At 34.8% G+C, this 15,323-nt stretch overlaps 1 protein-coding gene across 4 annotated transcripts in view; it reads right to left on the bottom strand.

Moving 5' to 3' along the window:
- Positions 1 to 5,592: 5,592 nt before the first annotated feature.
- Positions 5,593 to 15,323, bottom strand: part of GLRB (glycine receptor beta) — a 97,525-nt gene continuing 87,794 nt past the window's right edge. For all 4 annotated transcript variants that reach the window (XM_016952446.4, XM_517504.8, XM_003310540.7 and 1 more), the window contains one exon: positions 5,593 to 7,251. In XM_016952446.4, coding sequence (XP_016807935.1) covers positions 6,955 to 7,251 — 297 coding nt within the window. In that variant the 3' untranslated portion in view covers positions 5,593 to 6,954. The remainder of the gene's footprint in view (positions 7,252 to 15,323) is intronic.

Genomic DNA, 15,323 nt, shown 5'->3' with positions numbered 1-15,323 from the left:
TCTAGAAGAAATGGATAAATTCCTCGACACATACACCCCCCCAAGACTAAACCAGGAAGAAGTTGAATCTCTGAATAGACCAATAACAGGATCTGAAATTGTGGCAATAATCAATAGCTTACCAACCAAAAGGAGTCCAGGACCTGATGGATTCACAGCCGAATTCTACCAGAGGTACAAGGAGGAACTGGTACGATTCCTTCTGAAACTATTCCAATCAACAGAAAAAGAGGGAATCCTCCCTAACTCATTTTATGAGGCCAACATCATCCCGATACCAAAGCTGGGCAGAGACACAACCAAAAAAGAGAATTTTAGACCACTATCCTTGATGAACATTGATGCAAAAATACTCAGTAAAATACTGGCAAACCGAATCCAGCAGCACATCAAAAAGCTTACCCACCATGATCAAGTGGGCTTCATCCCTGGGATGCAAGGCTGGTTCAATATACGCAAATCAATAAATGTAATCCAGCATATAAACAGAACCAAAGACAAAAACCAGATGATTATCTCAATAGATGCAGAAAAGGCCTTTGACAAAATTCAACAACGCTTCATGCTAAAAACTCTCAGTAAATTAGGTATTGATGGGATGTATCTCAAAATAATAAGAGCTATCTATGACAAACCCACAGCCAATATCATATTGAATGGACAAAAACAGGAAGCATTCCCTTTGAAAACTGGCACAAAACAGGGATGCCCTCTCTCACCACTCCTATTCAACATAGTGTTGGAAGTTCTGGCCAGGGCAATTAGGCAGGAGAGGGAAATAAAGGGTATTCAATTGGAAAAGAGGAAGTCAAATTGTCCCTGTTTGCAGACGACATGATTGTATATCTAGAAAACCCCATTGTCTCAGCCCAAAATCTCCTTAAGCTGATAAGCAATTTCAGCAAAGTCTCAGGATACAAAATCAATGTGCAAAAATCACAAGCATTCTTATACACCAACAACAGACAAACAGAGAGCCAAATCATGAGTGAACTCCCATTCACAATTGCTTCAAAGAGAATAAAATACCCAGGAATCCAACTTACAAGGGATGTGAAGGACCTCTTCAAGGAGAACTACAAACCACTGCTCAAGGAAATAAAAGAGGATACAAACAAATGGAAGAAGATTGCATGCTCATGGGTAGGAAGAATCAATATCATGAAAATGGCCATACTGCCCAAGGTAATTTACAGATTCAATGCCATCCGCATCAAGCTACCAATGACTTTCTTCACAGAATTGGAAAAAACTACTTTAAAGTTCATATGGAACCAAAAAAGAGCCCACATCACCAAGTCAATCCTCAGCCAAAAGAACAAGGCTGGAGGCATCACCACACTACCTGACTTCAAACTATACTACAAGGCCACAGTAACCAAAACAGCATGGTACTGGTACCAAAACAGAGATATAGATCAATGGAACAGAACACAGCCCTCAGAAATAACACGGCATATCTACAACTATCTGATCTTTGACAAATCTGAGAAAAACAAGCAATGGGGAAAGGATTCCCTATTTAATAAATGGTGCTGGGAAAACTGGCTAGCCATACGTAGAAAGCTGAAACTGGATCCCTTCCTTACACCTTATACAGAAATCAATTCAAGATGGATTAAAGACTTAAACGTTAGACCTAAAACCATAAAAATCCTAGAAGAAAACCTAGGCTTTACCATTCAGGACATAGGCATGGGCAAGGACTTCATGTCTAAAACACCAAAAGCAATGGCAACAAAAGCCAAAATTGACAAATGGGATCTAATTACACTAAAGAGCTTCTGCACAGCAAAAGAAACTACCATCAGAGTGAACAGGCAACCTACAAAATGGGAGAAAATTTTCGCAACCTACTCATCTGACAAAGGGCTAATATCCAGAATCTACAATGAACTCAAACAAATTTACAAGAAAAAAACAAACAATCCCATCAAAAAGTGGGTGAAGGACATGAACAGACACTTCCCAAAAGAAGACATTTATGCAGCCAAAAAACATGAAAAAATGCTCATCATCACTGGCCATCAGAGAAATGCAAATCAAAACCACAATGAGATACCATCTCACACCAGTTAGAATGGCAATCATTAAAAAGTCAGGAAACAACAGGTGCTGGAGAGGATGTGGAGAAATAGGAACACTTTTACACTGTTGGTGGGACTGTAAACTAGTTCAACCATTGTGGAAGTCAGTGTGGCGATTCCTCAGGGATCTAGAAGTAGAAATACCATTTGACCCAGCCATCCCATTACTGGGTATATACACAAAGGACTATAAATCATGCTGCTATAAAGACACATGCACACGTATGTTTATTGCAGCATTATTCACAATAGCAAAGACTTGGAACCAACCCAAATGTCCAACAATGATAGACTGGATTAAGAAAATGTGGCACATATACACCATGGAATACTATGCAGCCATAAAAAATGATGAGTTCATGTCCTTTGTAGGGACATGGATGAAATTGGAAATCATCATTCTCAGTAAACTATTGCAAGAACAAAAAACCAAACACCGCATATTCTCACTCATAGGTGGGAATTGAACAATGAGAACACATGGACACAGGAAGGGGAACATCACACACTGGGGCCTGTTGTGGGGTCGGGGGAGGGGGGAGGGATAGAATTGGGAGATATACCTAATGCTAGATGACAAGTTAGTGGGTGCAGCGCACCAGCATGGCACATGTATACATATGTAACTAACCTGCACATTGTGCACATGTACCCTAAAACTTAAAGTATAATAATTTAAATAAATAAATAAATAAATAAATAAATAATAAAAATAATAAAATAAAAAGTTTTGATTTTGATTGAAAAAAAAAAAAAGAGTAGATTGCTGGTTACCAGAAGCCAGGAAGGTTAGCAGGGAGGAGTGGATGCAGAGAGGTTAATTAATGGGAACAAACATACATTTAGAAGAAATAAGGCCTGGTATTTAATAGATCAATAAGGTGTCTAGAGTTAACATTAATCTATTTTACATTTCAAAATAGCTGAAAGAGAACAATTCTAATGTTCTTAGCATAAAGAAGATAAATATTTAAGGTGATGAATATCCTAATTACCCTGAACTGATTTTATGCAAAGGTATCAAATTATCACATGTGCCCTCAAAATATGTACATCTATTGTGTATCAATAAAAAAAGTAAAAATACCTAATGTTGAATAAATACATATTAGTTAAAATAATTATTTGAAGACACTTAACATCCAAGCCTGGTCCACTTGAAAGAAATTGTGAAATGTAAAATTAACCACTTACTTCAAAGAAAAGGATCTGGCTGAACTTAGTACTCCAATCACTACTAAATGTGATATAAAACAGTCAAAATCAGTTTGAGAAGAGTTTAGGATATGAGAATAGTAGTAGTGTGAGAAATATCTGCAAAGATAAGCTAAACATTTAATAGGGATAATTTCATATGAGAGAGGATTTTTTACTTAGTTCATGTGACAAAAGAAGACACTAAAGATGTTTGAGCAGAATGCCACGATCACAGCTCTATTTTACAGAAATTAACATCAGAAAATTAAACATGATCCTGGAATGAACCCTGAACAACAGCCAAAAATAGTGGAACAATTGGGAAATTTGAATTAATTCTCTAGATTCTAGCATTTTATCAATGTTAACTTCCTGATATTGATATCTTGTTCTACTATGGTTATGAAAGAAAATGCTCTTGTATTTTAGGAAACACTAATGTGTGTAGAGGTAAAGAAACATCATATCCGCAATTTTAATATTTCAAAATAAAATATCTCATGCACACACAGTAGAGGGAGAAAAATAAAGTAAGTATGAGGAAGTATTTACATTTGGGGAATTTAGGTGAAGAGTAAACAAATTCTTCATTAGATTTTTTTTCAATATTTTTGAAAGTCTGAGACAATGTCAAAAAAGATTATTTAAAAAAGAAAAGTAATGTATCCACAACTTTAGACTAAGAGATTACTACTGTGGGAATTTGGGCATATCATGATGAAAAGCTACTTTAGTAGCTTTTTAGAGAGAAAATGAGAGTCTATCAGAATTTAATAGACACTTATCTTTCAATTTAGCAACTCTGCTTTCGGCATCAGCCTCATGGAAATATATGTATTTGTGCACAAAGACATTTATTGCAACTCTATTTTGTATTTGGAGGAAAAACAAACTAAGTTTTTACTTAAAAAGAAATTAAATTAAGACATATTCATCCTATATAATAATAGCAGAAGCTCAATTTATGAACACCTAATATGTCCCAGGTGAGGACTTGGAAAAAACTCTAGGACATGTTAAATTTTAAAAATTGCAAAACCCTACATAAGGTAAAATCCCATTTGGGTAATATCTTATTATGTTACATTATCTTTTATACTTAAAAATTAGATAGATGTTGAAAATGCCTAGAATGAGTTCTGAATAGATACAAAACAATGATGACCTCTGGGGAAGAGACAGAATAGTTTGAAGGAAAAAGGCTATGGACAGCAACTTTAAATACTGACTCTAAATACATGTTTGTTTTGTAATATTCAACATATTCAGGTATTACCTATGCAACTAAAAAATAAAAATTATGAAGTTAGTTCAAAAATAGAGTTATATTAGCATGAGACTGTAGACTGCTGAAAGAGTCTGATTACATAGAATGAGAAAATGAATTAGGAGGGTGTCAGTGGGAATGGAGAGGAGGTGATAGGTATAAGAGGGAGAATTTATAGGACTTGATACTTAAAGGGACAGACTGTATGAGAAAGGAAGATGAATTTAACATGGGCAACTGGATTAGTAATGGCTTTAACAGAAATCAAAAATGAGAGAACCTGATTTTTGAGATAATAATTTTTACTTTAAAGACGCTGAATTTGAGGTATCCGCAGATGCTCCAGGTAGATATACTGTGAATCTCCTAGAAATATATAATACTGAAAGCACACAGATCAGAACTACTCTGGAGTTCTGTGACTAAATCTTTTAGAAGAATTATAAAACAACTGTCAGCAGACACTCGTACTTCTTTGTTATGATCTTTTTCTAGTGTTCCATTTGTAGTTACACATACACACTTAATCCTGGGATAGCGATTCATATATACTTGGGTATTAAAATTGGTCTTAAGAGGCTGCAATATTATATTACAGAAAAGTAATTCATTTATGCTATTTTCCACAAATAAATTTCTATATAATGAGATACGTCTTCAATATGGTACATCTTCCACTTAAAACTCTATATCTAGATCAAATTCCCTAATATGAATGAAACTTGCCAAAATAAAGGAATCAGATTATAAGCAAATATAATTATTACGAGTAAACATTTTAAGTGATTTAAATCCTATTCATTTTTTTTTTTCTTACCACAGTTCCATTAAAATGCTCTTGCCCTGGGTCTTAGAAGATATTAGGTCCATCAACAGGGTTACCTGTAGCACTGTAAAATTATCCGGATATCACCTTTACAACTAGAGGGTGCTGAAGGACTACAAAGGATTCGATTATATCCCATTAAAAATAATATAATCAGTGAGAATCTTTTAAAAATGCAAGGCTTCAATAAATTGAATAGCACTGAATTACATATGGCAATTTGCATAAACAATACTTTATTATTGAATTTGCCATACAAACTCTTAGCTGCAACAAAACTCTCCAGATAATGTAAATATACTTCTTTAGTCTTATGTTTATCTATGTGAATTACTGATAGTTTTATTTCAGATATGGCAGAAAGACAAAGGTGCACTGGATGTGATATTAAGAAATGGTGGTCTCATAAAATGAGACTTAGTGCTTACTTTTCGATTGGAACAAGTTCAAAGTAAGTAAATCTCAATTGTCTAGACTTTTAACAAGAAAGAAAATACAAGTAGAAGTGAAGTCTAACACAAACAAAGCTATTATTTACTTAATCTCTAAATATTTTGTAACTAATCCCAAAATATTCAAATAAAAAAATAAATTCAGAAAACATTTTTAATTTTACTTAAAATATGCAAGCATTTTAATAAAATAAAAAAGTTAAAATCTTTTAATAGTTATGGATTTCTTTTTCAACTTATTACTTCCCCTTGGTTTCTTAAAAATGATGTAAAATCACGTATCTATTACTGCATTCCAATTTAAAAGATGTATGACTCATTTTAAGGCACAATGTTTTGTGTAATATGTACCAACAAATGAAATCCATGAAAATACATTTAGGTTTTAAGGTGGATTAAATAGAATTTTGTTTATCCTAAATATTTCGTCAATAAGGTATCTTTTTTTATTTTGTCAGAATTCAGTATACAGTTACATAAATATAGGTTTCCCTTTGTTTAAAAATGCTTACTGTGTATTACTATCTGATATTTTTGACAACACAAGCACACTTTAAAACGAGCTGATTTTACAAATTAATATTTTTTGAACTTTATTTCTCCACAGAGCCTGCATAATTATAACAGATATATTTCTACTTACAAAGTTTAAACAATATGTAATACAACCTTTTTAAATCTGTGATAATACCATCTAAAATTTTACAAGAATAAGATGGCTTTCTTTGAAAGTTACAAGGAAGGAAATTTGAAATACTACATACATTAGAATGGTGACCATAGCAGGATTCAGCGTGCATATCATTTTATTATCAGAATTATCTGTAGTATTTGCAGTTTACACTAACTGAAGAGAATTGTATGGATTATATTATGTAGTATGCTTGTCCTTCATTTGTTACTAAGCAATATGTTCACTATACATATATACATCGTTATTAGAGCACAGATATTACATGATCATGCTGCCATTCAAAATTAAGGTGCCACAGTTTTATTACAATCAAATGGCATCCAAAATGCAATGTTGCTATGAAAATTCAAAAGTTCTCACAGATTGGCATTTATGAAAGGAGTAGGTCACAATGAAATGGAATTTTATTTTGTACAAATGGAAAAGATTTATCATAAATATATAGACCAATATATAACATTGAAGAACAAGAAGCAGAAAGGAAACAATGCTCTTGCATAAAGATCAATTCGCTTTGCTGCTGTTGGAATAACAGGTTTCGCAGGGGGAGGCTTCTTGTTGTTCTTAGCCTGAGATTTCCCAAGTCCGTTGTTAACTTCAATGGGTTTTCCATAGCAGTCATAATTGGATAATTCAAAATCTCTTGGTAAGCTTCCAACAATGCTGAAGTCATTAGATCTCAGATCAGACTTAGAAGTACAAACTTTTTTGCATCTGGTCTCACCAACCTAAGAATAAATATTGAAGACAATGTATTTAAAATTTTTCTACTTACGAAACACATCTCTTCAAAAGATATTTTTAAAATTGCTAGTTTCTACAAGAAGCATTTGCTTATGTCACAAAGAACTAACAGAGAGAATGGTTATCTGATTAAACCATCAGATTGCCTGAGCATTTAGGGCTCTAAAATATTGCCTACATAATAAGGCTTATGCCATGGAATGAACTTTTGATTGGTTATTTCATGCTAAGGAATCAAAGCTCAGATTGATTTTAGGTGCTACCAGGCTTGTGAAAGTTCTCAGTTGTAGGACTAATAAATAAACATCCATTTTTGCTCCAATATTTAACCATGACAGAGACAATATTCTACAATGTATGGATTATAAAAATGTTCTGATATTACTAGCCTTTGACTTCCCTATAGATCCTATTTCCAAGTAGAGCGGTTTTTAAATGCTAAGTAATTTATCCCTCCAATGAGACAGACTTTCTCTAAGCCACATTCACAAACAAGGACTAAAAAATGGTCACAACTGTCATGAATCAAACGTTTACTAGTGATAGGCATTCCCAACTTGTTGGCTGAACTTAACCAAACACGCTCAGACAATACAAAGGAATTATGTATCCTTCAGATAGACCATATGCTACAGAGATTATTATTCAGTCACTAATTTCTGAATTATTAAATTTGAATAAATTCCCTATAATATATAAAATAATTACAGTTACAACATGGGTTTGAACTGCAAGGGTCCACTTATACATGGGCTTTTTTTCAATAAATACAGTTGCCCCTTGTATCTATAGGTTCTGAATTTACATCCAAATGCAGATCAAAAATACAGTGTTCACAAAATCCATGGATATAGAGGGTCAACTTTTTGTATCCACAGGTTCCACAGGGCAGACTGCAGGGACTTGAGTATGCATAGATTTTGATATCTGCAGGGGATACTGGAACCAATTCCCCACAGATACAAAAGGACATTTATATTTTATGCTGAACTCTCTGTAGTAATCAAAATGCTCTTAGATTAGAGGAGTAGGCTAACACCAATGATTGAGAATAGAACTTACATGTTACAAAAGTCCACAAAAAGGTTAGCTCTTGGCTAGATTGCTTCATTTTCTCACTGTTCTTACCATTGAGTTTTGCTATTCACCTTCAGAATCTTCACTATTGACATTTACTCAATTTTTATTGAACATGGAAACCATTTAATTGTATATTATTAGTATATCACAGTTACTCTAGTAACTGCTTTATTAATATAATTAATACATTGACTAATTCTATAGATTCTATTTACATTTACTAAATTATAGCTGGGTTAAAAACACTATACCTCACACAATAAATAAAACAAATCTTTCCTCAACAGTACTTTAGGTACCAGGAGACTATCCTTTACCTGAATACACATATATTTATATATATATTTCCTAGACAAGAGCCAGATGGCAGTGTTCAAAGGTGGATAGCAAAAATGCCCAAGATAAACTGACTGACAAAGCAAGTTAAATGTATTTATACATCCTTCTGTGATTATACATTTAAATTATTACCATTTCTTCTCTAATTATGAGCATATATTGATGTTATATTTCTTAAGCTAGCATACAAATGTTGGCTTTGTTATTATATACTTTATGCCATATATATATTTGTAAAATGCCAGTGGGTAAGAAACTTTTAAAAAGATATTTATGTAAATATGTTTGCAGAAAAATACCCAAAAAATGTTGATGAGGAATGGGGATTGAGGAACTAGAAGTTCACCTTTCTATACATTTGATATTTGAAAAAAAAGATGTAAATCACCAACATGTTGACTTATTTAGCAATTGTTCATTATAAAATAGCCCAAATGGAAACATAGTCCCATCCTTGTTCAATAGGACTTTAATTGAGGTAGTATTTAATAGCATGATTTTTTATTCTAGACAGTTTCATTATCATACTACCTCATTTTTGTTACCAGTAATTTTCAGAAGTGACAGAAGTTTATATGATGAAAGCAAATGAGACACATATTCATAAGGAACAATTGAGAAATTATTAATTGTAGGTTAATATAGCCAAATTCGCTTTTAAGAATGTGTGTCAAGAAGTAGGCCAATGTGAAAAAAGTGGCTTCTTGTCCCCACCCCCTCACTCCACTTTTTTAATGTGCAGTTACAATTTATCAATTGTGAGAGCTCAACTGAGTGTGAAAGAGCAGTGCCTACATCTGCATGGCATCAAGAAGTACAGACAGGCTTTAGTCCCTATCAATTTATACTCTGTATCTAGCAAAATGTCTGACAAAAAAAAAAATAGGAACTGGTTGATATGGTTTGGATATTTGTCTCCTCCAAATTTCATGTTGAAATGTGACTCCCGGTGTTGGAGGTGGGGCCTAGTGGGAGGTGTTTGGGTCACGGGGCCAGATCCCTCATGACTGGCTTGGTGTCCTCCCTGGGGTAATGAATGAGTTGTCCCTCTGTTAGTTCAAGTGAAAATTGACTGTTAAAAAGAGCCTAGCACCTGCCCTCCCTCTCACTCCCACTCTTGCCATCTGACATGCCAGCTTTCCTGCACCTTCCACCATAATTGTAACCTTCCTGAGGCCCTCATTGGAAGCAGATTCTGATGCCATGCTTCTAGTACAGCTTGCAAAACCATAAGCCAAATAAACCCATTTTCTTATAAATTATACAGCCTCACATATTTCCTTTATAGCAGCACAAAACGGACTATACACAAGTCGAAAGAGTGAGAGAGAGAAAAAGCAGCAACTAAAATCTAAACTCTTTAAATATGACTTCAGGAAATGTACACACACACGAAACATATACAAATATACATCTAATTTTTGCCCCATTTATCTAAATTGAATTTTTAAAAGACTACTTTCATCAATTTGTCCACCACCTCACCTCCAACAGTACTTGTACAGGCATGCATGCATGTGCACACACACACAGACTTGCACACTCACATCTGCCCTATTATTGTTACAGACAGAACATCAGACAGAAGACCACATTTAATCTTCAGTTTTCCAGTGCAGTTTGAGGAATGTGTGAGTCTCCGCATGTGTCAGTGAACTCTTGTAAAGAGTAACTCACTATCTTGATTGGAATAGAAGTGGAGAACAGACTGTACATATCAAATCTTTGCATTGCCCTAAGACTTTCAGAGAAATCTTTAAAATCAAGGACTCTATGTGTATCATAGTTGCTCTTTCTCCCTTTAGAATTCCCCATTCTAAAGGCTTTAGGTGTACTCATTATGCTTTTGAAGCTACTTATCATAACAAAGGAGTACTCTAGATTCTGCCTATAGACTTAATGGCTTAAAACCAGGTATATTTAGAATATACTGTAGAAATGCATTTGCTATAAATCATATTTTTATATCATTTTAGGTGTGGTTTTAGTATCTGTAAATAACTAAACAAATGGCCAAATTTATATAATATTATAACCTAGGCCACAAATAAATATTTCCAATTTTCTAATCTATTTTATTTATATAACCATATAAATTCTGCCAGCAATTTAAATAATATTAGGATTTGATCCAGTATATTCAAACTATAGATATAGAATATTATGTTTATTCACAGAGATTACTTATAGTAAACATGTCAGTAAGAGAATAATTTTTTCAGTGTTGAAGCCATAACATTACAAAGCATTCCAAAAAAGCTGCAAATTGGTTATATTAAGTTTCTAGCCATTTAAGTCTTTAAAACGTCTCTCAGAGATATATTTGAAGATTCTTGTATTCAAGAATAAGTAGAGGTGCACATGTGGGGTGGACGGAACCTCTACTACAGAAGTAATTTTTAATGATAATGACATACTGAATAAAGAACAAGATTAGGTTCCCTAATGAGAAGTACTCAGGGCTTCTTAAATAGGTCATGGTTCATTAAGTAGTTGGCTAGTCTCCTTGCCCCATTCATCACAGATTTTACACAAAGAAAATTTTCTGTTACACCTTATTATCATGTCAAATATATACATGAAAGTACAAATATAAATACTATTTTAAACAGTTATAACATCACATGAAAAGAGATGAAATAAACTCCTCATAAACAAGACATTAACCCTACTTAACACACATTCTTAAAAGCGAATTTGGCTATATTAACCTGCAATTAATAATTTCTCAGTTGTTCCTTATTACAAATATGTGTCTCATTTACTTTCATCATATAAACTTCTGTCACTTCTGAAAATTATTGGCAACAAAAATGAGGTAGTGTGATAATGAAACTGTCAAGAATAAAAAACGATGCTATTAATAACTTTCTAATGCCTCCAACTTTAGCCTCTAAGATTTTCTTTGTGGTTCTTTTAAGTTTCATTCCACACAAATTTAAAAGCAAATAACTTTATGCAGTATTTCTTGACCAGAATAATTAGGCACGATTTCATGTCAATAATGGCATCCTCTACAGACAATAAAATATGTTCAGAGGGAATAATTTGTATATATTTTGCTAAATTTAAGTCCATTAAATCATTACCATTAAAAGATCTCCTTTACATATAAACAGCAGCTTTTATTTTCTAATTTATATAAAATTGTAGGCATAGGTACTATTTTCTTTGTCTTTTATTCATAAAACCTTTGTGTATGGCACATACTAGTGTTAGAAATAGGGTGACATTAACAACAGTAGGTTCTTAACTGCTTTGTTGAATAAAAATAGGAATACATGAATGAACAAACCAAAGTAACCAAGATATTGGAATGACTGAAAAAGCACCACTTTTACTGGGAAAAAAAATCCTCCAGACAATTATATAGGCATGGTAACATGTTTTTGTATACAGGCCACAAATTATAAAAACCTCATAGTAAAAGCTATACATTATCATTTAATTTTTTTCTACTTTTTAAATCATTCATTTCCTTAGGAAGCACAATATTATTTTATACATCAGCTTCAAACATTTCCTACAATCCAAATTATATTATGCTTCTATTAATTATTATTGTTATTCTATTGAATAACAACATTGAAATTATTTGGCAAAAGTTTGCATTTAGAAAGGCAAAGTACATTAGAACAAATGCATTTTGAAACCAAAAGTTTAATTACATTTTTCATTGCAAAACCATTGAATTAAAAAGATAACAATTTATAAATTTCTACTTTTATATCTTCTTTCATGTGTCAATATGTAAAATCTTATGACTCATCAAGTTACACATTTGAGGTAAGTTATTTTTAGACTCATGTTATCATTTTGAAGCCTGTCTCAGGAAACAAATATTCTATGGGTACAAAGTTTATTCTGGAAAGTGCATTTTTGTCCTGTAAAGAATAAAAGTAATTTACATTTATTTCTAAAGACTAAAATTTCTGGTCAATTCTTAACTCTATGCATCTCTCGTTGTCTTTTGGAGCAAAATGTCACAGCAGTTTCAGAATTCAAACAAGTGTGTTTCTATGAGCAGCTAAAAACACAGATAATTAAAATATAAAAGTTCTTATATGTGTTTAACTTTTATTTATTGGGTAATTATTTTAATTATTAGTTTTAATTTTAATGCTTTAAAGATAAAATAACATAATTGGGTTTACTACTTCATGGATCCTCTCATCCTTGATATCCATGTTCATAAATAATCTGAATGTATTCTACAATGCTCTAGAAAGCTGGTTCTAGATAGCCTCCTTCTATCAGTACCCCTACTTGATGGAATAGATTAAGGTATCAGGATCATTGCACATTAGTATTCTGTTACTACATTTAATTTAATGTAGTAACAGAATTTAATTTAATTGCTTATTAGTATTGTTACTACATTTAATTCCTGTGCTTATTGAGGACCTATAATATACCAGCCAATGGAGCTGATCATAGGGATTACCAGGAATCAAGCACCTGTTCTATAGAGCATCCTTGCTTTCTGTATCCAAATCTCTTAACCAGAGGTCAAGTTAGAGGGGATTGGTGGGCTGGAAATGTGAGGAAGTGGTAAAAGATAGGGAGATGTAAATCGAGGAGTAGATAACAAGTGTCAAAAAATCAGGTAGAGAACACTTCCACATAACATAAGGCTCTCATGTAATCTTCCTTCCATTTCTGGCCTGGAGAAATAACTGTATGTTTTAGAAGGGGAAGCACAGTTTCTCACAAACAGTATGCTTTCAATACCAGTTCTTCGTCATGCCAAAGCATGCCCTTAAGCAATCCCTTAGTTCTTCTGGATATTATGTGGCTTCTTAGACTTGGGTGGTAAAAGAGACAAAAAAAAAAAAATACTGGTAAAGGGAATAATAATTACTCCAAATGTTTGTCTTCCTGGTGTAGGACTGTAGTAAGTCTGAAATGACCCAGTAGATAGAACAACAACAACAATGAAAGTGTTAAGAGTAGCCCATTGATAAATCTATTTAATTATGAGAGTGTGGTAGGCAGGGTGCAGGTATGATGAGGATGCTGAGGGCCTCGAAAAGCATAGAGGACTTCTACATCCAGGAAGATAGAGTAGACATACCTTTCCTATTCTTCCTGCTAAGTTCAATACAAAATCCTGGACATTATATTAAAACACACACACACACACACACACACACACACACACTCACACACACAGACAGACTATAAAAGGGAGAGAAGAGGAAGCAGATCAGCCTGGGGACTCAGGATCCAAGGAACCATAAAATGGTGAGTTCCTGCATTCCCTTTTTGTCTCATATAATCCCAGATTTGGAGCTAAAGAAGCCAGCAAGTGGAAATGCCAATGGGTGCAGCCAAAAACACCCCAACAGCCTCCTATGTTTAGCCAGAAGACAAAGAAAGGGGCAGCCCAGCAATACAGAACACTTTTAGATATTAACCTCTCTATTCTTGCCAAATACTACAGAAAAAAATGTGCTCCCACCCCACCCCAACAGACATGCCAGCAATGTCCAAGAGGTGAGGGGGCCAAGGCTTGGACTTTAAAAAGGCTGTGATGATCATAGGTTCCAAGATGGCTGAATAGGAACAGCTTCAGTCTACAGCTCCCAGAATGAGTGATGCAGAAGATGGGTGATTTCTGCATTTCCAACTGAGGTACCGGGTTCATCTCACTGGGGCTTGTCTGACTGTCGGTGCAGCCCATGGAGCAGGGTGGGGCACTGCCTCAGAGGGAAGTGCAAGGGGTTGGGGAATTCCCTTTCCTAGCAAAGGGAAGCTGTGACAGATGGTACCTGGAAAATCAGGACAATCCCACCATAATACTGTGCTTTTCCAATGGTCTTAGCAAATGGCACACCAGGAAATTATATCCCATGCGTGGCTCGGAGGGTCCCATGCCCACGGAGCCTCGCTCACTGCTAGCACAGCAGTCTGAGATCGAACTGTGAGGTGGAAGCAAGGCTGGGGGAGGGGTGCCCACCATTGCTGAAGCTTGAGTAGGTAAACAAAGTGGCTGAGAAGCTCAAACTGGGTGGAGCCCACCACAGCACAAGGAGGCCTGCCTGCCTCTCTAGACTCCACCTCTGCGGGCAGGCCTAGCTGAACAAAAGGGAGCACAAACTTCTGCAGACTTAAAATGTCCCTGTCTGACAGCTTTGAAGAGAGTAGTGGTTCTCCCAGCACAGAGTTTGAGATCTGAGAATGGACAGACTGCCTCCTCAAGTGGGTCCCTGACTCCTGAGTAGCCTAACTGGGAGACATCTCACAGTAGGGGCCAACTGACACCTCATACAGCCAGGTGCCCCACTGAGATGAACCCTCCAGAGGAAGGATCAGGCAGCAACATTTGCGGTTCTGCAATATTTGCTGTTCTGCAGCCTCCGCTGCTGATACCCAGGCAAACAGGGGCTGGAGTGGACCTCCGGCAAACTCCAACAGACCTGCAGCTGAGGGTCCTGACTGTTGGAAAACTAACAAACAGAAAGGATATACACACCAAAACCGCACCTGTATGTCACCATCATCAAAGAACAAAGGTAGATAAAACCACAAAGATAGGGAGAAACCAGAGTAGAAAAGCTGAAAATTCTAAAAATCAGAGCTCCTCTTCTCCTCCAAAGGAACACAGCTCCTCGCCAGCAACAGAACAAAGCCGGAT

The sequence above is a fragment of the Pan troglodytes genome, chromosome 3 (genome assembly GCF_028858775.2).
Source record: "Pan troglodytes isolate AG18354 chromosome 3, NHGRI_mPanTro3-v2.0_pri, whole genome shotgun sequence".
Classification (NCBI taxonomy): domain Eukaryota; kingdom Metazoa; phylum Chordata; class Mammalia; order Primates; family Hominidae; genus Pan; species Pan troglodytes.
Note: the sequence above shows the minus strand (reverse complement) of the source record. Positions and strands in the feature narration are given on the sequence as shown.